Below are 26,285 nucleotides of genomic sequence, written 5' to 3' on the forward strand. Positions count from 1 at the left end.
TTGCTTCAGCCCCTCTGAGCTGCTTTTTACCCCAGCATGTGAGGCCAGCTTCCAAGCTGTGGAGTAATCCTCCTGGTCCTTATCTCTACTATTCTTGGGTGTTAGTCTCCCATTCTGTTACTTTATATTTCACAAATGAGTGCAATCTTTCTATGTCTGTCCCTCTCTTTCTGGCTCATTTCACTTAACATGATCCTTTCCATGTTGATCCACCTATATGCAAATTTCATGACTTCATATTTTCTAGGGCTGGAGTGACAGCACAGTGGTAGGCAGTTCCTTTGCACGTGGCCAACCCAGGTTCAATTCCTCCACCCCTCTTAGAGAGCCTGGTAAGCAACCGAGAGTATCTTGCCCACATGGCAGAGCCTGGCAAGCTACCTGTGGTGTATTCAATATGCCAAAAACAGTAACAAGTCTCACAATGGAGACATTACTGGTGCCTACTTGAGCAAATTGATGAGCAATGGGATGATAGTGACAGTAACAGTGACATCTTTTCTAAGAGCTGCATAGTATTCCACTGTGTAGATGTACCAGAGTTTCTTTAACCAGTCATCTGTTCTCGGGCACTTGGGTTTTTTCCAGATTCTGGCTCTTGTAAACAGTGAGCAATGAACATATAGGTGCAAATGTAACTTTTACTATACGTTTTTGCATCTCTGGGATATATTACCAGAAGTGGTATTGCTGGGTCAAATGGGAGCTCAGTTTCTAATTTTTTGAGAATCATCCATATTGTTTTCCAAAAGGGCTGAACCAGTCAGCATTCCCACCAGCAGTGAAGGAGAGTCCCTTTCTCCCCACATCCACGCCAACACTGGTAGCTTTTGTTCTTTGGATGTGGGCTTCAAAATAAAACATAAAATAAAATGCTTCACCTCAAAAAAGTATATTATTATAAATGATGCCCATCTGGAATAGGTTAGTCTCTATATGACAGCAACAAAATTACCTAATATTACTGTATATTTAATATACAATATGCTTAATTTAGTGTATATTAAATATACACAATATAATGTTCTCTCTACAATACAGGGTTGCTATTTAAGTAATTAAGTACATGTACTTTTAATGTAAAATACAAATTCCCTTATCAGCTAGTAATTTTTTGAGATGTCAAAGTAAGTATTGAGATGTCTGATACAGATTTGAAGATAAATTTTATTTTATTTGTTCTTGGGGCCACATCTGGCAGTGTTCATGGTTTACTCCTGGCTCTGTTCTTGGGTATCACTCCTGGAGAGGACTCAGGGGACCACATGTGGTACCGAGGATTGAACTCATGTCTGCTGTGTACAAGGAAAGTGCCTTACCAGCTGAACAATCTGTCCTATCCTTGAAGACAAATTTAAAATACCAGATCCTGAAAAGCATTATCCTTGCAGAGAAAAAATTTATAATTTTGATCCAATAATAAAATGTGTGTTATTTGTCATGTGTGTTATTAATATGGACCATCCAAGTAATTTAAAGTACAGCTAAATCCACATTTCTACACGGTTTCAGTATTTTTATCAGAAAGTAAAAGGAGGTGTCACTAGAGAGAAAGCAGACAAATTAAACAATAAAGACTCCAGTACTTTTGTTGCATTTTTAAGTAAGTATTACTTAAAGGCATGGCATACCGTAGGAATGGAGCCTTGTTCAACATCTTTTTTTGTATTATTACTATTTTATTCAATCACTGTGAGATACAGTTGCAGACTTACAAACTTTCATAATTATGTTTCAGTCATACAACGATCAAGCACCCATCCCTCCACCAGTGCCCATTTTCCACCACCAAGGTTCCCAAGTATCACAGCTGCGGCCCCACCCCATTCTACCCCCTGCCTCTGTGTCACGTTTTTTCTTACTCTCTCTCTCCTTTTGGATGCTATGGTTTGAAATACAGATACTAAGAGACCATCATGTTTGGTTCATAGTCTACTTTCAGCATGCATCTCCCATGCTGAGCGATCCCTCCAACCATCATTTACTTATTGGTCCCTTTTCTTTTTTTTTTTTTTAATTTATTGGATCACCGTGAGATAGTTACAAGCTTTCATACAAGCTTTCATGTTTGGGTTACAATCTCACAATGATCAAACACCCATCCCTCCACCAGTGCACATTCCCCACCACCGATATCCCAGGTATACCTCCCCTTCCCCACCCTCCTTCTGCCTCCATGGCAGACAATATTCCCCATACTCTCTCTCTCTCCTTTTGGGCATTATAGCTTGCAACATAGACACTGAGAGGTCATAATGTTTGGTCCATTATCTACTTTTGGCATGCATCTCCCATCCCAACTGGTTTCTCCAGCCATCATTTTCTTAGTGATCCCTTCTCTATTCCATCTGCCTTCTCCCCTTCCAGCTATGGGGCAATCCTCCTGGCCATTCTTTCTATTATCCTTAGGTATTAATCTCCTATTATGTTACTTTATATTCCACAAATGAGTGCAGTCATTCTATGTCTGTCCCTCACTTTCTGATTAATTTCACTTAGCACGATATTGTCCATGTCCATCCACTTATATGCGCATCTCATGATTTCATCTTTTCTAACAGCTGCATAGCATTCCACTGTGTAGATGTACCAAACTTTCTTTAGTCATCTGTTCTTCGGCACTCGGGTTTTTTCCAGATTGTGGCTATTGTAAACAGTGTTGCAATAAACATACAAGTGAAGATGTCATTTCTACTGTTATTTTGCATCTCTGGGACATATTCCCAGAAGTGGTATTGCTGGGTCATATGCTTGTTCAACATCTTAATAAGACATCTTTTTAAAGCCTCTAGGCTTATGTTTTTAAGAAACTTTAAAGAAGAATGTAACAAGTTGTTATCGAGGCAACATAATTCTTACTTTATTGCCTGTAACACATCAATGACCTGTATCTAATTTCAGGATTGGGATCAAGTTGAAAGTAGCCAGTTCCAATTTCAACTGTCTTCAACTGTTTAATTTTTCCAGTTAAGTCAATTAGGACTGAAACATCATCATAAAATAGTAGGTTATACAGCCTTTTCCCATCAGTCTTGTCCCAATTGCCTACTTGTCAGTGGTGCTCTCCCCAGTAGTCATTAGGAATGGAACCCAATTTTCCTGCTTTTTTTTTTAGTTTTATTTTTTATTATCCAGAACAAGATGCTGCTGGACTAAGTCACGTAGTTTAGCTCTTCCACTGCCACCTGCTAATTCTGGGACAGTCCTGTCATGCCCCCGTGCTGGTAGGCCTGCTCGCCTTGGTATGTGGAGTCCTGGGACAGGGCCACATGATCTGGGACTTGAACTCGTCACAAAGTAGCTGCCCTAGGAGAGCTCGGGCTGTGAGAGGCAGGGCTGGCTCATCTGCAAGGGCTGGCTCATGGAGATGTAGGCCTGGTGAGTGTGCCCTGCGAGAAGGCCTGTGACACGGCATCCGGCTGGCCTGGCTGCTGGGCAGAGCTTTGGGGTCCAGCCCTGGCAGGCCAAACAGGTGCTTCTGGTAGCCCTCCCACCCTGTCTTGCCTTTTGGAGTGCCCCGGCCTGCAGCAACCTGTTGGCCATACAAATAGACAGGGTCTTAGGGAGAGCATGTAACTGACCCAGGTCCTATCCCTGGCATTACATCTGATCCCTGAAGTTCTGGAAGGAATGATCCCTGAGCACAGAGCCAGGTGGAAGCCTTGAGCACAGTCAGGTGTGGTATCCCACCACCACCTCCACCAAATGGAAACAACCCAAATGAGATTTAATTAATGAACAGATAAACAAAATGCAGTGTAGTCATATGATAATCAATAAAGAGATTTTACAACCCTGAAAACATGCCAAACAAATTAGATTCAGAAAGCCCTATGTATGTCTATACAAAATGTCCAAAATAGTAGCAAATTTGCATAAAAATATTGTAGTATTTCCAAGACATTGTATGGGAATTGGGGATGGGAAGTGATTTTGTTGTAGACCCCTCCCACATAAGCTCAATTCTACAAATAAAATGTTCAGCTATCTGGCTTTTTGTTTGGTTGGTTGGTTTTGGGGCCACACCTGGTAGTGCTCAGGGTTTACTCCTGACTCTGTGCTCAGGGATCACTCCTGGCAGAATTTCAGGGATCCCATACTCAGGGATCACTTCTGGTGGGGCTCAGGAGACCATATCGGAAGGAGGGGATTAACCTGGGTAGGCTATGCACAAGGCAAGTGACTTACCCTGTACCATCTCTCTGGACCCTGATTGACTTTTCAAGCCAAAATCTTTGGAATCACCCTGACTTCCCCTTTATCAATTCCTCTCATCTCTTCTACCCTGTGTAAACAGTTTCACAGTGGGAAGATCCTAGTTTAGCTCCTGTACAATTTAAATTAATTTGTTGCATACCTGCAGAGTAACCCTTTATCAAGAGTTAAATTTGATCCCCTTACTCTTCTGCTCAAAACTTTTCAGAGGTTTTCCCATTCATTGAGTGTGAAAGCCAAATATTATGACTAACAAGACTGGCCATGCCTAACTTTTGTCCTATTCTTCTCTTACTGGAATCCAGCCCACTGGGCTCCTTGCACCTATCTGGCAACTTTTCCTTGCTGTCCTGCATGAAAAAGCTTTCCAGCAGGCTTCTTCACTGGTCCTTTCTTTATTTCCTTCATATCTCAGTATCTTTGGGATATTTTCTTTGATCACTGTACTTAAAATAGATGTACATACCATCTTCTTTTCCCTGGTTTGTATTTTTGTGCTAGTTAGCATGCTGTATAACGAAGTATTTGAGTTAACACCTTTAGCACTTATAGTATTCTAAGTGTTTTACAGGCTAATTTGCTTAAACTTTGAACCACCACTGAGTCCAATGCTTATTTTTCTAAGAGGAAGAAAACACATGGAGTAAGTGTCTCATATCACATAGGTCAAATGGTGGTGGGGTAGAAAATTCAATTCAAGGATTTGAACTTTGGATCAAACACAATGCCACTCCAAACTAAGTAATTTTTTTTTTTTTTTTTTTTAGTTTGGGGCCACACCTCGCTATGCTCAGCTACTTCTGGGTCTGTGCTCAGGGATCATTCCGTGCTGGGCTGGAGGGAACCGTGTAGGATGCTGAGGACCGAACCCAGGTTGGTGCGTGCACGGCAAGCGCCTTTTACTCACTGTACTATCAATGGGACTGGTTCGACGCTCTGGGTGCCTAAGCTATAACACAATTAGCTGAATGGCGCAACTTCTTCCGGAAAGTAGTTTGCAGATCAGAGAACACTGCCTGACTAGCTGGAGCCCCAATAAAAGCTAAACTGAGAGTTTAGCTTACAAGCGGGGGGGGGGGGGGGGGGAAATTGAGGCACGCAGCAATCAAAGCAAAATCGAATGTTCTTTGGGGAGTGCCAAGGGCCAAGACGGGTTAGATTCAACTGTGGAGGAGACGGGATCTATGCACCTGGGTGTAACGCTCGAGACCCCGGACTGTCAGGGAGAGGCGGTGGAGCACATTTCCACGGCCACAGATAACCTACACCTCGCCGCGAGATCCTACACAGCAGGAACAGCAGGAACAGAGTTAGGACTCTCAGGCCGTCAGGAGGCGCAAGGGCGCCTGGGTAGAGCGTCGCGACACCCGCCAAGCCCTTCCGCTCCGCCCAGTTCCCGCCCCCAGCCGGAGTCGGCGCGGGATGCGATTGGCCCGAGTGGCTCCGCCCCGCGAGCGAGATGACCCGGAAGCGGTTCTGAGGCGTCGCCGCGAGGCCCGGGCTCCCTTTTCCGGTCGGCGTGGTTCGGCGAGTGGAACGTCCGCCGGTCCCGGGCCTTCACCATGAGCGTCCCGGCCTTCATCGACATCAGCGAGGAGGATCAGGTGTGCTGCCGCGCCGCGGGTGCCGCCGCCAAGGGCCGGGTGGTGTGCGGGGCCCAGGCGGGCGGGACTCGGACGCAGCCCCGAGGCTCGGGGAGGTGAAACCCGGCGCTCCCTGCCCCGCGCCGGGGAGGCCGCGCGCTGCCGGCAGACGCCGCCCCGGCCCGGAGGCCCCACGCCGGCCCGCGGCGATCCGTGGCGAGCTGGGGATCGGCGACGGGGCTCCCCCGACCTGGAGTAGTCGCTGCTAGCGGGGCGGGATTTCCCCCCCCACACACACACTCTGGGCAGTGGCATCTGCTTCCGGCCCTTTCCGGCTGCCACCTCGGGTGGCGGTGGGGTTGCGGGGGTGGCGAGCCCTTAGGTGGCTCGGGCCGCGTCGGTGGGAATGAGATGAGTTTGGGTTATCGTGCGCCCACAGAGGCCCAGGGGACCTCCTTCGTGTGTTCATCTGTGATGGGTTCTTCCTGGCGCCAGACTTGTGTGATCAGGGAACCAAGTTTGTCAGTTCCGGCACCCGCAAGCATGCACTGTCGCCACCCACCCTCCTGTTTTAATGCAAGGGTCTTTCCTGGGCGTGGCGCCAGCATCTCCTTTTCGCCCCCGTGATAGAAGGAAAACGTTGAAACGATATTTTTTTTTAAAATTGTTTTTTGCTGAATTAGAAACTGCCTCAATAAAATAAAATACTCTGGATTTTCTGCTGACGTGTAGATTCTGGTTTCGGTAGAAGACGCTTCTGAGTTCTGAGATCACTTTAATAAGTGCAAGCGATTGCCCCTCCCCCCTCTACACACACAAACACACTCAATCCCGGATCGTGAAAGAATTTAGACGCCCCCCTACCCCTATTTCAGCCTGGAAGAGCCAACCAGGAAAGGGAATTGAAGGAGGGGAGGGGGTTTTTTGAAGGGTAGAAAAAAGGCATTGAGCATAGATAGATGGAAGATGTGGAAGTCTGATTTGTAATGGATTTGTTGTAATTTAATTATAAACAGTTGACTCAACCTTTTTTTTAATTTTCAGAGCTTTCTTGTCATTGATGACTGTCTAGCCTACACACTGGCAGCACATCAGTTTCACACAATCCATTCCTTTGTAGGCAAGTGTGTGTTGGCCTCAAGAGTTCAACTTCAGTTGGGCTCTGAATGGAGTTGGGAATCCTTGTTTCTTTACTTTTGCTTGTGCCACTCCACAGCCACTTGTGTTCACTGAAAGTAGCAGATTGAAACAGTATCTTGATTAAATAATTCCTATGGAAAATTTGCCTATGTCTATGAAGCAGAAACTGAACAAGTGCCCATATATTTGATAGACTGAATTGGATGATACTGTTAAGCTGTTCCATTGGGGAAGCATGCTTTCCATTGCTTTTATAATTTTGTTTTTGGGCCACATTCCTTCCACCCCAACCCCTTAGTCCCCTGATGGCTCGCTTCCGGTGTTATTTTTGTGTTTTGATTGGGTGACAAGTTGGGGAGGGGACATGCTGGGACACACCCATAAAACTTGGGAGATTCAACTGGGTATGGAGCCACCTGCCCCCTGGGTGACAACTTTATAAAATGTTGTTTAAAATGCTAACTGACGTGAAAGATTTTCTTAAAACTTGACTCCATCAGATCTGCAGGTTGAATTTTAAAAGTTGGGGGTGGGATTTGGGTCCCAGCTGTTCTCATGGCTTACTCTTGGATCCTTCCTGGTGGTGCTCAGGGGACCCTGTGGGGTGCTAGGGGTTGAACCCTGGTTAGTTGTGTGAAAGGCAAGTGCCTTACCAGCTGTACTATGGCTCCAGCCCCTAATAAGCCTGTCTTAAGCAGCCAGACATTTGGATTTAGAAAATATAATGCCTACCCTATGCCTTTATTGAAGGTATCATCCGTTCACCTTTTGGTCCTTTATTATTGTTAAATGCCATTTGCTTGATACTTGATACTTGACTCAAGCTCTCAAAAGAAAATTATTCAATATTTAATAGAATTATTACCGTAGTAAATGTCTCAGTACCCATCTAGTACTGTATTCATGTTTTATGGGTCTAAGGGAAAGTTATTTAGCATTTTAAATTTACTAGTTTAATCAAGGCAACTTCAAATGCATCATTTTTTAATGTTTATTCTTCTGATAATGTTTGTCTCAGGTAGGTTCTCATGTATTTAAACAACAGGATTATCCTCTTGCTAAAATAGTTTTTTTTTTTTAATTTTACTTATTTGGCCTACAATACTATAGACAATGGTTTCTCTGGGGTTTTTTGTTTGTTTTTAGGGGTGATCATTGGTTTGGGGGGTCACATCTGGCAAAACACAAAGGTTGTATAGAGGGGAGGGATCACTTCCAGGGTGCTTGGAGAAGTGGTGTCGATGAATGAATCTGGGGGTCCAGCAAACAAAACATCTGTTACAGCCTTTTTAACTGTCTCTGAGCCATCTCCACGGTCAGAGATGAACAATTTTGAGTTAGGTGCATTGTGTGCACTTGGAAGCTATACGATTTATTACTTTTAAAAGCAAATTTATCAAAACAAGGTCAGTACTACTTTCTTTCTAAAGATTTGGTTTATATTAGAAAGGATTTTGCTACCACAGGATGTTCAACAGGCTGTAGGTGACATGAGGGAAATTCTGAAGGTGAACATGGGTGTAATAATGGATGTGTTAGAGGAGGACAATCTGATTCAAGGTGATGAAAGGGTAGGAGAAGCAAGACAACATTATTTAAAGTCACAAAGTACTTACATTTTACTTTATCAGGAATAGACATTGGTTTGAGATCTTGCATCACTCAATCAGTTTTATAATTACGTAGCAACATTATTTGTTCAACAGGCTGCTGAACTTCGAGCATATCTGAAATCTAAAGGAGCTGAAATTTCAGAAGAAAACTCAGAAGGTGGACTTCATGTTGATTTAGCTCAAATTATTGAAGCCTGTGATGTGTGTCTGAAGGAAGATGATAAAGGTTTGCTTTAGCTTTTTTATTTCTTATTCAGTCTCAAAGGGCCTACTTCTAAAGTATTGTTGTAAATTGTACTTATTTTGGAGGTTACAATTTTTAAGCACTTAGTTTTGTCAGGGGGTTCTCTGTATTTCTCAGGACGTTTGGATGACTTAGCTAAAAGGTCAGACTGACCATGAAGATCCAGTGATGCTAGGGAGAAGTCGAACAGTGCTAGTGGTTGAACCTGGGACTCTGTGCGTGCAAGACATGCTTCTCTGACCTTTGATTCATCCCCTTGTGCCCATTTAAGCAATACTTATATTCTTTACACATTCTTTGTTATTTGTACATAGTAAACTTTGGGGGGGGGGGTTGTTTTTTTAAATTTTACTGAATCACCGTGAGATAGTTACAAGCTTTCATGTTTGGATTACGATCTCACAATGATCAAACACCCATCCCTCCACCAGTGCACATTCCCCACCACCAATATCCTGGGTATACCCCCCCCTTCCCCACCCTCCCCCTGCCTCCATGGCAGACATATTCCCCATACTCTTCTCTCTACTTTTGGGCATTATAGCTTGCAACACAGACACTGAGAGGTCATCTTGTTTGGTCCATTATCTACTTTCGGCACACATCTCCCATCCCAACTGGTTCCTTCAGCCATCATTTTTTTAGTGATCCCTTCTCTATTCCATCTGCCTTCTTCCCTCCGCTCATGAAGCAGTCTTCCAGCTATGGTGCAATCCCCCTGACCCTTGTGTCTACTGTCTTGGGTGTCAGCCTCATGTGATGTTATTTTATACTCAACATATGAGTGCAATCCCTCTCTGTCTGTCCCTCTCTTTCTGACTCATTTCACTTAGCATGATACTCTCCATGTTTATATATTTATAAGCAAATTTCATGACTTCATCTCTCCTAACAGCTGCGTAGTATTTCCTTGTGTAGATGTACCAAAGTTTCTTTAACCAGTCATCTGTTTTAGGGCACTCGGGTTGTTTCCAGATTTTGGCTGTTGTGACAGTGCTGCAATGAATATATAGGTACAGATGTCATTGCTACTGTGCTCTTTTGCATCCTCGGGATATATTCCCAGAAGTGGTATTGCGGGGTCATATGGAAGCTCAACTTCTAGTTTTTGAAGGACTGTCCATATTGTTTTCCAGAAAGGCTGGACCAGTTGGCATTCCCACCAACAGTGAGGAGCGTCCCTTTAGTAAACTTACTTTGAGAAACATCTTTTTACTGCATGATTTTTTAAAAAAAATTTATACACAGTAAAATCTAATTTTAGAATTAAAATGAAGTGGTTTTTTTGTAGGATTTAGGTTAGTATAGAAGAGACTACTTTTATGTAATCTAAACTCATTTTAATTATTTTTGCTGATTCCTTACTTATTGAGATGAAGTGGGTGATTTTCAAACTTGGAAATCCTGAAGTCTCAAATATTTGAGATTGAACTTATTCTGACCTAACAGTAATTTCCGAAGGATTTAATATCTTGCCAGTAAAAGTTGAAACCCTGCATACAGAGACAGAAATCAGCTTTCTGTTTAACTGAATAAGAATCAAAACTTTGGCAGTTAAGTTCCCTTTTTTCTGTTTTGTGGGCCAGTGGGGAGAGGGGCACTACACCCAGCCCTGTTCAGAGCTGACTCCCTGGCTCTGTGCTCAGGGGTCTCTCCTAGTATGGCTATATGGGGAAATAATATGTGGTGCCAGGAATTGAACCCAGGTTGGCCATGTGCCTGGCCCACTGTACCATCTCTCAAATCATCTTTTCTTTACAAATACACAAGCTGCTTTTTAATGTTAACTGTGTAACAATAATTAATGTAGTTTGAGTTCATGTACACATTATTTTTTGCACAATGCCCTCCTGAAGGAAAGCTATCTCCCTAGAACAGTGTTTCTCAATCTTTTTCCTTCCAGTCTTGTTTCCTTCCTATGACCCATCCCCACCTCTTCTGCCAGTTGGTCCCCTAGTCTCATACCCCATGTACATGATTTTTACTAGTGGACCCCCTAAAATACCCTGGAAGTGTACAGTGGGGCATATGGCCCCTGGTTGAGAAATGCTGATCTAAAATAGTCATTTACAGCCATTGGTTTGTGAGCAAATGCTAGCACTGCTGCTTAACATGGGACGTATCTGGATAAACTTCATTTTACAATCCTAGGTTTAAAAACGAATACAGAGCCAGACCAATAGTACGGCTGGTAGGGCACTTGCCTTGCACCCAACTGACCTGAATTCAATCCCCAGCACCACATACGGTCCTGGAGCAGAGAGCCAGGAGTAAGCCCTGAGTACCAACTGATGTGGCTCAAAAAAAAAAAAAAAACTTAATAAAACATAACTGGATGTTTTATTTCTGCCTTAGTGGTCTGCAGACTACCAGTGTGCATATGTAAAAGACCACTGGTTTAGAGTTATTTATCATAAATTACTCTGTATATTACAGGTCTTACACTGTAGACTTACCACAGAGCTATCTCTTGAGACCCCCAAATTGCATTTATTTAAAGTGTCTTAATGTTTAATGGTCTTTGTATTAAAATGGTAGAAATTTTTAGCAAAATATATTAAGTACCATAGTATCACTATTTTGTTATCTGTACATACTGTAGATGTTGAAAGTGTGATGAACAGCGTGGTTTCCCTCCTATTGATCCTGGAGCCTGACAAACAAGAAGCTCTGATTGAAAGCCTCTGTGAAAAGCTGGTCAAGTTTCGGGAAGGTGAACGGCCATCTCTGAGGCTTCAGCTGTAAGTTAAGAACTGAAAGATGGAATGTTTTGCAGTGCTCCATTTCAAGTCTCTATCATTTAATGGTTCAGAGCAAGAATTTATGGGCCAGAGATTAGGTATGGCACTCTCTTTGCATATGGCCGACCTGGGTTTGTTCAATATGGTGATCATAACCTTCCATATGGTCTCCTGAACCCATCAGAAGTGGTCCCTTAGCACAGACCCAGGAGTGATCCCTGAGCATAGCCTGTTATGGACCAAAAACAAAAACAAGCAAGAATTCTTAAGCTTCAGTATTAGCTGCAGCTTTTACTGTATGGCCTTAGAAAAGTCACTTAATCTTTTTGTGCCTTAGTTCCCTCCTTGTGATATAAAATTATTAATATTAATCTGATTAATCTGACTCGATTAAGAGAACTGATAGCTTTTTTTGTTTTGATTTGGGGTCACACGTAGCAGCCCTCAAGGGCCTGCTCCTGGTTCTGTGCTTAGGGATCACTCCTTCTCTGCTTGGGTGACTAGATGGGGTCAGCCAGGTTCAAGGCAAATGTCTTACCCACTCTCCTATCACTCCGCCCCAAGAGCTGATAAGTTTAACTTAATTATTGAATCTACTGATCTGAAACATTTTTTTTCTGTTGTTGACCAGGCTAAGCAACCTTTTCCATGGTATGGATAAGAATACTCCTGTAAGATACACAGTATATTGCAGCCTCATTAAAGTGGCAGCATCTTGTGGTGCCATCCAGTATATTCCAACTGAGCTGGATCAAGTAAGTAATTATGTGGAATTACTATTTATAAAGTACTGTTTATAAGCACTTGAGTTTTATGTTACAGCTTAAACAATAGAAAGTACATGCAGTTTGTGTTTTGGGCCATACCTGGCGATGTTCAGGGGTATATTCCTGGATCTGTTCTCAGGACTCAATCGTGTCAGTTCTTGGGACCATATAGAATGCCAGGAATTGAACATGGGTTGGCCAGTGCAAAGCAAGCGCCCTTCCTTCTGTAATATCCCTCCAGCACCTATATTCTTAATGTTATCTTTTAAATTGTTAAAATATATCCAGTTGTGTCATTAAATTTCTTCCTCTTGTCAATCTCATCATAGGTTAGAAAATGGATTTCTGACTGGAACCTCAACACTGAAAAAAAACACACCCTTTTAAGGCTACTTTATGAGGCACTTGTGGATTGTAAGAAAAGGTATTCAGAATTAACAGACAATGAAAATTATGAAGCTGTTTTTTATATATATACATATATATAAGTAAGCTGAGTGACTTTGTGCTTTGTTTTCCATGGAGTTGCTATAAATATATTCCTATAAATTTAACTGTTAGAAATAGCTGCAAAATTTAAAGTATTTTATACTGTCCTTAAACTTTTTCAAAGCACAACTTGCTTTTGTATAAAATTAAAATTTTGTAGTGGTACTTTGTCTTAGTAGAGGATAGTACTCTTCATTTTTAATGGTGAGGGCCTACCATAATTTCCTTAAGTCACATAGAAGCTACTTCTGATCGCTTCTCGGCTTTTTGGCTAAGACCAAGTGTAGAAACTACTTCTGAGAGATGACTTTACAGTAGATGGGCTTTTGCAAGGTCTTGGGTTTCTAAAGCCTTTTATTCAGCCCAGCAAATATGAGGCCTGAGATTCTTTTTCCTACACACCCAGTTTTACGATATCTGTCAAATAATAGGTTTAGGCATTTGCAGAATTTGTGTCAAAAGTGTATTCTAGCTTTTTGACATTGTTTCTGTTTTCACTTAGTGGCTAAATTCCTTAATTAGTCTTCCATTTAGTTCTGTTGCATAGGTTTTATATTCATTTTTTGTGCTAGAGTGTTCATTTTATTCAGATCACAAGATTTTTGGTAAAGTATTGTAGATTTTTGCAGTTTAAATTTTAATCCAAAAGAATATATGAACTTGTTGGGAAAAAGTGTTTTATTGGAAAAGCAGATGAGGAGCTGATCTTGCATTGACAGACTTTTAAGAATCAGTATCTACTATTACAGGCTGGTACACTTGCAGCAATCTAGCAGATTGTAGAGTCTTAGGTACTGAGACTACTTCAGATCTTGCCTTTCCTATTTATTGTGTGATCCTAAATCACTTGCTGTCTGTGTATCTCAGTTTTAGGCTTCAAAGTGGAAAATGCACTTACAAGGTTATTCAAAAAGATATAGTATGCTCATAAAGCTCTTTAAGCAGCAAATTCATCAAGAAAGCACTAGTTATTGGATATTATAATTCCCTCCATTTTTTCCAAGGTCACTTTTAAGAAGTTAGATTTCTTTCTGGCAATTTAGTGTGTTTATGTTTACCAGAGATTGCTGAGTAATTTCTCTAAATGCTGTTTTCTAATTCTCATCTGTATAGAATAAAGTAACAAGTAATGTTACAAATTTTGCTAGTTGTCAGAAATGGACACGGATACCAGTTCTCATCTGTGGTAGACATTCTAGTGCAAATATCTTAGCATTTGTCTCAGGTTAAGTCTCTCTTGAAATACTTTCTTCAGTTGGTTTTAGATATGGCTCTCCTGATTCTTTTCATTCACAACCATTTGTCATTTCTCACTTTTTCAAAACAGGACAAACTCAGTTTTGGAACTGCTAATTTTCTACTGACTTATTTGGTGGTTCTTTTGTTTGCCTTTATTTTTCTGTGATGGCAGGGATGGGGGGTGGCTGCATGCCAACTATTGTTTTGGGATGGGACAAAGATACTAAGCATCTCTTCCCTCTTTTACTAAAGTGCCAGCAGTGCTTCCTATTCATTTGAACAGCTACACCAGGTCCCATATACTACCCAAATGCTCTGGAGTTATTGCTGTATTCTCATTTCGCTTCATGTCTTCAAATGCTAGTTTTGTGCTGATGGTTTCAATCTTTCATCTCCTGTATTTTCCTCATGAACTCCAGATATCTATTCCTATGAAATGTTTTCATTCAACTACTAAAGAAAATCTCAAACGTGCACCATTAATTTTCCCTTCTAAACCTGTTCTATGTTTTTTTTCCAACTCAGGAAATAGAATGTCTAGGCTCCTGGTTGCTCAGACCCCAATTTGGGATTTATCTGTGACTCTAATACTCCAATTCTAATCCTTCAGTGATATTTTGTTAGCTATTAAAAAAAAAAAACTCAGTCAAACTAATGCTTCCTTTTGTCGCTGTGTGGTCTGAATCGACAATTACTTTTTGTGTTTGTTTTTAGGTCACACCTGGTGTTGCTCAGGGCTTAATCCTGGATCTGCATTTAGGAATTAGATTCCTGGTGGGCTCTGGAGACCATATATGGTTCCAGGAATTGAACCCTGGTTGGCATGTGCATTCTTCTTAACTTTGATTATTGAAGTACCTTTATTAGTCCTTATTTGGTACCTTTTCTCTCTACAACCTGCTAGAAAGTTGTGTTAAATATTGAAAATCAGATATTCTTCTGTCCACTTAGAACCAACCAGTAGCTTTAAAGTAAATGGCAGTTAGCTCAGAGTCTTGCTACTAACAGTTCTTCTCTGTTAATTTTCTATTCTTATTACTAGCAGACTCAACATTTTAATATTTACTAAGTTCACAGACAGCTTTGTTTTGTTTATTATTGTGTAATGTCTGACACTGGTGGGTGCTTAGCGTATATTTATTGAATGAATGTTTCTAAGCTAGAATCATTGTGAAAGAAGTGGCGATAAATTCAAGGCAACATGAAAAATGGTTTGTAAGTCTATACTCTGTCCTTCTCAGAGGCATTCAAATTGAAATATTTTAAAAGACTGCAAATATAAGATCCCTGATTTTCCTCAATTTTGTAAGTTTCCAGTATTTTGAGTGTTGGTTCCTTCACTGATAAGAGAAGCCATCCAGCAGATACTACTGTTCTTGCCTTTATTGATCTCAGCAGTCTGTGGCTATAGTACCTTTTCCTTCAGAATTTTCGGTTAGGTGACATTGCTCCTGTTTTTTCTCTGGCCTTTTGGGTGGTGCATTCTTTGACACCTTTGTAAGTTTTTCATCCTGCTCCTTGCAATGCTCCATTACTCAAGATTTTGGCCTTGGACTTTTTTCTTTACTCCCTATCTCTTGGTTACTCTGCTCCTGTTACTGGTCTCTACAGAAGGAAATCTACATTTCTAAACTGGGCTTTTTTGAGCATTAGACCTCAGTGCTCAGTGTTCTCTACTTGTTTTGATTTAGATGTGGCCTGTGGGTCCCTCAAACTTAATGTTAGGACCAAAATGAATTCAGTATTTCCCCTCTCTAAGTTTTATGTTACTAAATCAGACATCTCACCATGATTTCCTGTGTAGTATCTCTGTTCTACAACTATAGAATTTTGTGAATCAAGAATTTTTCAGTATCAGTCTAGGTTTTCTTAGTTTGACATGAAGGAGTCTAACATAGACTCCAAACTACTATTACTACTACTGTGATGACGACGACGACTATAATTTGGGTGTGAATAATCATTTTTCCATTTTTGTATAATGTAAAGACAAACTAAACTTTCTTTTTATATATGGAAAATCCCTTCCTCAACATAGAACCTCACCCTATACCTTTACCTATCATACCTAATTTACTTCAGCTACCGAAGCAACATTGTCTTTCCCCATCTGAACCACAGACCGAAACCTGTTTTTATATGGCTGCACAAGCAAAGAGTGTTTGCGTGTGTGTGTGTGTGTGTGTGTGTGTGTGTGTGTGTGTGTTTAATTTCCTTATATTATTATTGATATTGCAGTAACTGGGGTCATGCACACTTGGCTGTGATATACATTTAATTGTGTTACTCCTACTTGGCTGTACTGGATTGCAGTGCTCACATATGCCACACCCTTGGCTCTGGCTCTCATCAAGATTTTGCTCCTTTTATTTCAGTGCTTGCAGGGGGATTGTGCTTGCACATCTTTTAGTTGCAGCCTTTGCTGAGGGTCACATCCTTCTGTTGTGCCTAAATATGGGGCTTCAGTGCAGCTAAAAATTGCTTGTGGTGCTCAGGATTGCAGCAGAGTTCTTAGACTGGCTGTTGCTCAGCACCCGACTTAGCAGTATGACCATAGTGTTTTTGTTTGGGGGCCATAGCCGGCAGTATCCAGAGCTTGCTTACTCCTGACTCTGCACTGAAGTATCATTCCTGATGGAGTTGGGGAACCACACAGTGTGCTTGGGCTCAAACCCAGGCTGGCCACGTGCAAGGCAGGCATCTTATTAACTCTACTATCTCCCCAGCCCCAGGATTTAAATTTTCCCCAGCCCTAGTCTCCATATAATTTTATTAGAGCATAGTCACTCCCACTTACTTACCTGATGTTTGGTTGCCTTTGAGAAGACCTGAAATCTAATGGCTTTTAAAACCCAAAATAATTTACTTTTTTACTCCCTTTAGAGACTATCTGCCTGCCTTGGTCAAGATTTGCACTCACCTACATTTGTCTACCTAAAACACTCCCATATTTTATCAAGTGTCTACTTTCTACTTAATTCTCTTTATTCATCCACTTAAAACCCTTTGTTTAAAGACTTGTGAGGTTGTAGATTTCACAATGTTCATTTTGAATGGTGCATTTTTCACTGTGGTTTAAATTGATCGACTACATAGTTTTTAAGGATAATTTTGGTTTGGTTTTGGACCACACTCAACAATGCTCAGGGGTAACTCCTGACTGCACTCAGGGATCATTCCTGGTAGTGCTTGGAGACCATAAGGTGCCGGGGATTGAGCCTATATCTGCCTTGTGCAAGGCAGAGGCCCTACCTGCTGTATCAGTTTTTGAGGATAATTTAATTAAAAAGGTATTTTTGGGGGTTTTTTTTTGTTTGTTTTCGGGCCATGATGGCTATGCTCAGGACATATTCCTGGCTCTGCATTCCGGGATTACTCCTGGTGGTGCTCAGACTGGACTGTAAGGGGGTGAAGGGAATCAAACTTGGCTGCTGTGTAAGGCAAGCACCCTGACTGCTGTACTAACTCTCCAGTCCCCAGAAGGGTATTTTTAATAGTTAACTTAAACACTCGGTGTTGGCTCAACTTCAACTATATTGTCCAAACAATTTCTAGGACATGAAGCTTTTTCCCCACCTAGAGGCTTTATTTTTGGTCCTGCCTCTACTTGGAAAGTTATCGGACCTTTATCTTCCACTTTCAGTTCTTTTCATGTAGAAATATGTATTTTACAATTTTCTATTACAGCTTGTATGTAATTTCTAAGAGAGCATTTTGCTTGCTTTTAAATGAAGTAACTTTATCTTCCCTATCTGCACTTGTGAACTCTGTTACATCACCACTCATTTTCTTAATGGTCTTGCTAGCTTTTCCAAAGTGTGTTTTTCCTCAAAGAACAGGTGTTCAATAACTTTTTTCCATAGGAAGGACTGCATCTTTCAGGGTCACCATAGTATTTGGCACTTGGAATACATTTTTGAATGAATGATTGGTAAAATGATATGCTGAGATTCATAAGACAGTATTTTCTTTTCAGTGATGCTGCTTCCAAAGTCATGGTAGAATTGCTAGGAAGTTACACAGAGGACAATGCTTCGCAGGCTCGAGTTGATGCCCACAGGTAATATGAGACTTAATTGTTCATATGACAGCTATCAGCAGTTTAGAGGACAGCTATTTAATCAGGTAACTGAATCATGTTTGCATTCACCAGAGATACAAAGTTCTGTGATGCTGTGTGGTCTGTGATGATTTTAATGTAGATAGTAAAATTAAGGTTTTAGTATTAGAAGAATGGTAGATTGCATTTGAAATAATCACATGGTGTTTGCTGTATGGGTTTTTGTGACTTTAGAGCAATAATTTCAAACTTATTGTGGCTCAGTTATTTGTGAATATTAAAGTGTGTAAAATTAAGTAAACTTGGTCCTTTGTTCAAAGAAGCCCATTGCTGATGAGTATAAGAGCTTTTAAAGAGAGAGTCCCATACTTAGAATAGAAATTACATCTTCCTTCTAAGGTTATTGCTTCACTTAGGCTGTATATGATTGAGGTTGGTAAAAATAATAGTGGAAAAGACCTTTGACTTTTTTGTTCTTACTGGGGTTTGGGATTGGGTGAGGGATATGGAGCCTGGGCTTGAATCCAGGGCCTCACACAGGCAACATGCAAGGCATGTTCTCTACCTCTTAAGCTTCATCCCTCTCCCCATAATTTTTTGAATTTGAGTTCTGGCTGCTACAAATTCTTACTTCACCCTTAATTTACACTTACTGGGCAATCTGTTTATCAATGACAAAATGGGCAAGGTAATACCCTATATCTCGGGGTTAAGTAAGAGAAAACATGTAAATCACTTATTTTAGTTACTATGATATATGGTAAAACTTACTGCAGTTTCATTTATTCTTTGGTTATTTTTGTAATGTTTTTCTCTAGCTATGTTTTTGTCTGCGACTGTTTAATACACTAAATTAAACCACAGATTTATCTAGTCTTCAGCCTTTTAAATGCTAGGTTTATTGCACTCAGGTATAATATTAAATTTAAAGTTCAAGATATATACATTAAAAAGAACTTGAATTTGAAGACTAAGCTTGAGTTTTAATTTTCTTAATTTAGGTGTATTGTACGAGCATTGAAAGATCCTAATGCATTTCTTTTTGACCATCTTCTTACTTTAAAACCAGTCAAGTTTTTGGAGGGCGAGCTTATTCATGATGTAAGTAGTTAATCCTTAAAGTGAACTCTCTTGATAGTAATGAACTATATTCATAATAACTGTTGGAGGGATCTGGAAAGAGAATTTCTTTCTATACCAGGACCAGGCTAGAATTAAGACAGCTTTTCTCTAGCCACTGAACACACTTCTGCCTCTTTTATTTCCTTGTCTATTATAAACACAGATAATGCAAATTTATTTTTTAATATTTAGTGCCAGGTAGCTAGCCTCCATTAGGATGATTAATCAAATATTTAGAACCCACTTTCCATATGCAAGTATAATTGTTCTGGATTATTTTCAATTTGTACTATGTCGTTAGCACTATCTTTCAGGGTAGATAATTTAGAACTCATTGTATTTACTGATTGTTTCATCCAGGTGAGTCTTACAAATGCTTTAACTAGTAATTTAATCAAAGTGGAATTTCTTCTGAAAGAAGTGTAGAAATTTATTGGTGGGAACCAGTATCTTAAATAATGAGTGTTTAAATCTTGGTTCTATAATGAATATTTTTTTTTCTCTTTGTATAGCTTTTAACTATTTTTGTGAGTGCTAAGTTGGCATCATATGTCAAGTTCTATCAAAATAATAAAGACTTCATTGATTCACTTGGTAAGTTTTGATGTTTATTCTCTGGAGTGGTAGAGATAGAAATGTATAGTTTAGAATTATTATATACTATGAGATCCAGAGTTACAATCATAGTCTTACTGTGTAGATAGATTACCCTAGACTAGCCAGTGTTGTGTCATGGAAGAGCAAGACATACTGTAGCACTGTCATCCCGCTGTTCATTGATCTGCTCAAGCAGGCACCAATAACGTCTCCATTGTGAGACTTCTTACTGTTTTGGGCATATTGAATATGCCATGGGTTTATTCAATATGCCAGGCTCTGCTGTGCAGGCAGGATATTCTGGGTAGCTTGCCGGGCTCTCCCAGAGGGACGGAGGAATTGAACCCGGGTTGGCCACATGCAAGGCAAATACCCTACCCACTGTGCTATAGCTCCAGTCCAAAACATACTGTATTCAGAAGAAATTGAGCATCAGAAATTAAGGTGCAGGAGGAGTCTAGAGTGATAGTACAGCAGGTAGGACGCGTGCTTTGCATGTGTCTGACCTGAATTCAATTCCCAGTACCCTGTATGGTCTCCTGACCCCCACCAGAAGTGATTCCTGAGCACAGAGCCAGGAGTCACCCCTGAGCATAGCTAGGTATGGTCCAAAATCTGAAAAAAGAAATGAATGTGTAGGAGTTAGTGTTTGTAATGGAGGATATAAAAACATAAGTCAAAAACAGGAGAACTTTTTTCCTCTAAAAATGCTTGTTGGTCCTGTAGGCTCTGTAGTAGCATTGTTCTCTGAACTTCACAACAACAACAAAAAACAGTAGCAGCAGGTATTCAAGGAGATTCACATGGAAATAGTCTCCTTGAGCTGTAGTGTTTTAAATTTGGAAGTGGGGATGGAGGCAAAAAAAAAAGACTCAGCATTATCTACTTATAATAAGACAATTTTTAGACAAAGTTGGCAATTATAAAAGTGCTTTAATAAAATAAGCCAAACATTGTTTAAATAGTTGTTTTTTTGTTGTTGTTAAAAATTCCTGCTCCATAAGATAGTTTTGTTTTGTTGATGCTTTTTTTGGGTGAAATCAATTATGAAACCAAGTGCTTTGTTTTCCTACTAGGCAGTATTCAAGGTACATTAGAGGGTGGTTATATTTTCCACATTAAAATGAAATAATTAGCCTTTCTGGTTGTGGTGTGAATGAAGAATACATGTATAACCTACTTAGACTGGATTATTGGTCCTCAATTTAGTGGTCATTAATTTCTGTCACCTGTAAGTTTTGTGTAGCTAGTGAATTACTAGAAGATTGAATTATACCAAATATTAGAAGGCATTTGAAATACACTTAGAGTAGAGATGCAATGTGTGTTTTTGTAGAATGCTTTGCCAGGTGCACTAGACCCAGAAAACTGCATTCTGTCTCAGTTAATTTGTTTTGTGGCATGAAGCTATGTGATGGAATGTTAATGTCAGCAACCTCTTTATTTACGCACCAAGGAAAAAGGAGTAGTAATTAACACTTTGACACTCCCCCATTGATGTGTAATTGACTGTTTCAAAGGAGCACTGGTTCATAAGCTATTGCATGCATTAAAATTACGTTTTCTATATTGCGGCATTTTAAGATGGGTCAGTGACAATGCAGAAATTGTTCAATGATGCACATTTTTTTATTACTGCATTAAGGTTTTGACATATTAGTAATGAATAAATGTTTCCATAAAATTAGTTTTTTTATAACTTTAAATTTGAAATATGACCCAGAACATTTCCTCTTTAAAGGCAGTGTTCTAGTTTCATGAAACAAAGCTTCCTCGAAGTCAAACTCTTGCTTCACTGACTTAATAGTTTCATTTTGAGAATAAGACTGAAGGCTTTAATAAATTTAAATTGCTGTAACTTGCACTTTTTAAATGTTTTTAAATGTAGGGTTTTTTAATTTAGATGTTTCACATAATTCTAAAAATGATGTTCAGTCCTCAGAATTTTTGATTTATGGTAACTGCATAAATCAAAGCTTGTAACTGCGCAAAATATGGCAACAAAATAAGTTTCGGGAATTTTTAATTGTACCTTAAACATTTCAGGAAATCCATTCATTTAATCAAAAGGTAACTACTGCTTATATGGCTGAGAACATGAAGGAATGTTCTTGTACTTTAAAATATTGAGAAAAATCTGTAGTATTATTTGGACTAGAAAAAAGACAGTAATATTTCTAAAATTTATTGCACCAGCTGTTCAGTTCTTTAATTTACCTTTTATTATTGAATAATCTGCAAAGAAGCAATTTTTATAAGAAATAGGTATGTAAAGTATGGTGGCTTTTTCTTTAAATATCTGTATTTTGAGTCTAGGTAACACTTTTAGGCACACAATAAGCTTAAAGTCTAAATACAAGTGTCTGCATCCTACAGGTGGCATCAGTTTATCAGAACACTTTGTTTTATTAACACTGACAACTTGGGCCAACAGTAGCATTATCATTTGTCAGCTGAATTGCCCTAACATGTCCACATGTAATCTGGTGTTACTACCTTCTTGCTTCAGAAAGTTAATCAGTACTTAATTTGCATTTGTTAATTAGGGTTAATGTGCACTAATTGATTTTTGATGCTTGTAGATTTCCATTAAACCTGGTTAGCAATACTTACCTCATTCAGTTGAGTTATGATGATCATGTTTTTGTTGAATCTGTGCCAAATAGAAAGCCTGCGTCATAATTAAAGCTAATTAACAGTCAATTATGTCCTATATTAATGGACTTCACTAGTCTTCTGCTAATATGTGAATGTGAACCTCAAATTTATTTATGGATACTCAGAACTTTTAAGACGGTACTTAGTCAGGACTCCTTAGGGGTTAAGTGATCATTTATAGATAGATTCTGTGTAATTTTAAAGTTCAGGAAAATGGAGTACTTAATTCTAAATTAATTTTAGAAGCTTTTTATTATTAATGACCTGCCATTGAATCAAGTATTAGAATTCAGTTTTTACTGAAGAATAGGTAATAGAACTGGTAGTGTTTTGTTAATTTAGGTGAGGTCTTCTAAGTTGTGCTCAGCCCTTCCCATTTTTCTTAGTTATCCCGGATGAGGGTTCAGTGAGGGTCCCACCGTGCTGTGCTGCCAGAGTCCTGCAGTGTTGGCAATCACCTGGGTCATTCTGGTGGTGCTGTAGGGCCGCACTTTGTGATGCTCTGGGGACCAAGTCATGTTGGGGATTGAACCAGAGTCAGTTGCGTACAGTGTGTATGTATGCCTTAAACTCTACTGCCTTTTAGGTTCCAGGATTTAGATTCTCTCTAGTTTGTAAGTCAATCTGAATTCTAAGCCTAGTACATTTACTCATTTTTCTCAGTTTCACTGTTTTAAAGTGGAGGGTTTAAGACTAAATTGTTTCATAAGTTGTAAGACTCATTTGTACCTAATTATACTAGCATATTGCTTAGAAATTATAAGGGAAATTTTGAATTGTACAGATTTTTATTTCTGCCTTAATGGAATAAATAATAATAGCCTCCAAATGATACATATAGTTTTAACTTTTAAATATTAAGTCCAAAGGAACTATAGAAATGGAATTGTTCTGGGACCTCACTGGGCTGTGGTCAGGGATTACAACCTGGCTCCAGGCTCAGAGATCACTTCTGGTGGCCTCGGGGGACCACAAGGGGTACTAGGGATTGAACACAGGTCAGCCCCATGCAAGTCAAGCGCTTTACCCTCTCTCTTGCCCCAGAATTAGAATAATTTTTATAACTGAATGTTTATGAAAGCATCTAAAAACTTGTGCTGGCAAAACAAATATTTACTAGAAAAGGTTTAAGGCATCTAATTAATAAAAATAAACTTAAAGCAATTCAATAGGAAGTATTGTACAATTATTTCAAGAGTTGTAAATATAAAAAATATAAAATGTATAAATTTTCAAGACCCCGAAATACAGGGTTTTTTTAACTCATAACCATTGGTATAGTAATGGTGAAATACAGTTCTAGAAAAATCATATTTTGATTTTGTTTTGTGTGTGGACCATACTTAGTGCTCAGGGCTTACTTCTGGCTCTGTTCTCAGGAATCACTTCTGACTGTGACTCAGGGAACCGTTTATGGTACACAGGGATTAAACCCAGTCAGCTTTGTGCAGGGCAGATGCCCCCTACCTGTTGTCTATCGCTGCGGCCCTGGAAAAAGTCATTTTAAGTAGTCCATAAATTTATGGGATGTTTATGATTCACAAATAAGTTTTTTTAATTGAATTACAAAGCAAAAAAGTTATTTGTGGTTCAGTTTGAGGTGTATAATGTTTGCAAATAAGTTTTAACACAGATACTTTTTTTTTTTGGTCTTTTTGGGTCACACCTGGCAATGCTAGGGGTTACTCCTGGTGCTGCACTCAGGAATTACTTCTGGTGGTGCTCAGGGGACTTATAGGGTGCTGGGGATTGAACCCAGGTTGACTGCATGCAAGGTAAACATGTTTTCCGTTATAGTATTGTTCCAGCCTGAATAGATTTACACAATTTTACATAGGAATTGTACTCAAGCAGGTCTTTAATTAGTATAGACACTCATCTGCTTCACTCTTTTTGTAGGCCTAATACACGAGCAGAATATGGCAAAAATGAGACTGCTTACTTTTATGGGAATGGCCGTGGAAAATAAAGAAATATCTTTTGACACAATGCAGCAAGAACTTCAAATTGGAGCTGATGATGTTGAAGCATTTGTTATTGATGGTAAGTCAATTAGAACATTACCTTCTTTAAAAGAATTTATCTTGTGCCATATGGAATATAAGATTTTTCTTTTTGGGTCACACTGGTGATACACAGGGGTTACTCCTGGCTCTGCACTCAGGAATTACTCCTGGTGGTGCTCAGGGGACCATATGGGATGCTGGGAATCGAACCCAGGTTGCCTGTGTGTAAGGCAAACACCCTATCTGCTGTGCTATCACTCTAGCCCTGGAATATAAGATTTTTAAGTAGCCATCTAAATTCTTTCTGTTCAGATGTCTGTGTTATCTATTAGGGGCTGTATTTTTGTACTACAATGAAAGTTTAATAAAATACAAATTATTGCCTTAGAAACAGTATCTTTTTCCCCAGAGAATTGTATTAAATTGATTTAACTATTAATTGGAAATTTTCTTTGAGCGTTTTTAACTGAAATTATAATTAAGGTTAATAAGATGTACAGACTGCTGACATTGTTCCTTTCTAATCTAAGTCCTAAACAGTTCTATAAAGATGATTTATTACCGTAGTTTATTAGGAAATTAGTTTTTTCCCCTATAAGTGATTTTAGGAGAATTTTATTCCCCAATAAATGATTTTAGGAGAGAACACCTAGAATTATTTGTTGAAACCTATGATATTTAATAGTGATTGGCCCAGTGACCTTAAGACTTTATTTTTGGTTGCATCATATTGTTGTGCTGCTTCTTAGTTTCAAAGGGGTAATATGTAAAATTAAAGTTTTATTGCTGATTATACTTGGTCAGTTTTATACCTTAGATGTCTCTCTTGGGAATTTCCCGTATAACATAGCATGTGAAAAATCTTTCATTTTAGCAGTGAGAACTAAAATGGTGTACTGCAAAATTGACCAGACCCAGAGAAAAGTTGTTGTGAGGTAAGATATTTTATATTTTACAGCATTTTGTAGAACAATTTAGTTTATTTTGATTATTTCATGTAAGTGTTTAAAGAACCAAGGTAATGTTTTTATCAGTTGGCTGTAGTCAAATAGTTGCTATTTATCATAATTTTATTAAAGTTCAGACTGAATGTGATTAGCTTATTTAATGAAAGAGTCCTATTTTCCAGCACATTTCATTTAATGGCTTCGCATTGGCTAGAATACTAATGACTTTTGTGGCTGGTTTATATAGTTTAGGAAAGTGGCAGGTTTAGGATCAGTGTAGTAAAGTTTTAAAATAAACTAATTCTCAAAATCCTAGTCTATTAATGTATATTTAACCTCGCTCTTAACTAGATATAAATATATAATATTGTAAAAGAATACATAATATATTTGAAGTTTACTAATCTTCAATTGTTTTTAATTTTTTTAGTCATAGCACACACCGGACATTTGGAAAACAGCAGTGGCAACAATTATATGACACACTTAATGCCTGGAAACAAAACTTGAACAAAGTGAAAAACAGCCTTTTGAGTCTCTCTGATACCTGAATTTTTCTGTATATGATTTTGTTCTTTTTTGGAAAAACTAAATATAGTAAAATGTTATAAATTAAAATTTGACTATAGTCTGGGCATTTATTGTAACAGTTTTTTTAATTACAAACTTTATACAGAGTAATTACAAAGAGTTAACTGTATTGTAGAAATATTAGTTGTGTTTATGGGTTTTGGAGGCGAAATGAGCTTTGATGATATATATGGAGTAAAAACCTCATGGGAGTGGAACGCTTACAGCTAACTTTGAAAATATGAAGAGATTGCTATCAAATGAAACATTTCCTGAGCAGTAACATAGAATAAT

At 39.2% G+C, this 26,285-nt stretch overlaps 1 protein-coding gene across 1 annotated transcript; it reads left to right on the forward strand.

Moving 5' to 3' along the window:
- Window positions 1-5,686: 5,686 nt before the first annotated feature.
- On the forward strand, window positions 5,687-26,044 carry EIF3M (eukaryotic translation initiation factor 3 subunit M). The gene is made up of 11 exons (XM_055142596.1): window positions 5,687-5,819; window positions 8,645-8,777; window positions 11,398-11,536; window positions 12,168-12,291; window positions 12,633-12,727; window positions 18,008-18,091; window positions 19,093-19,192; window positions 19,726-19,807; window positions 24,368-24,511; window positions 25,349-25,409; window positions 25,852-26,044. Exons 1-11 carry the CDS (start codon window positions 5,778-5,780, stop codon window positions 25,970-25,972), a joined length of 1,125 nt encoding a protein of 374 aa, XP_054998571.1. The 5' UTR covers window positions 5,687-5,777; the 3' UTR covers window positions 25,973-26,044.
- Window positions 26,045-26,285: the final 241 nt, after the last annotated feature.

This window comes from Sorex araneus, chromosome 6, assembly GCF_027595985.1.
Source record: "Sorex araneus isolate mSorAra2 chromosome 6, mSorAra2.pri, whole genome shotgun sequence".
NCBI lineage: Eukaryota > Metazoa > Chordata > Mammalia > Eulipotyphla > Soricidae > Sorex > Sorex araneus.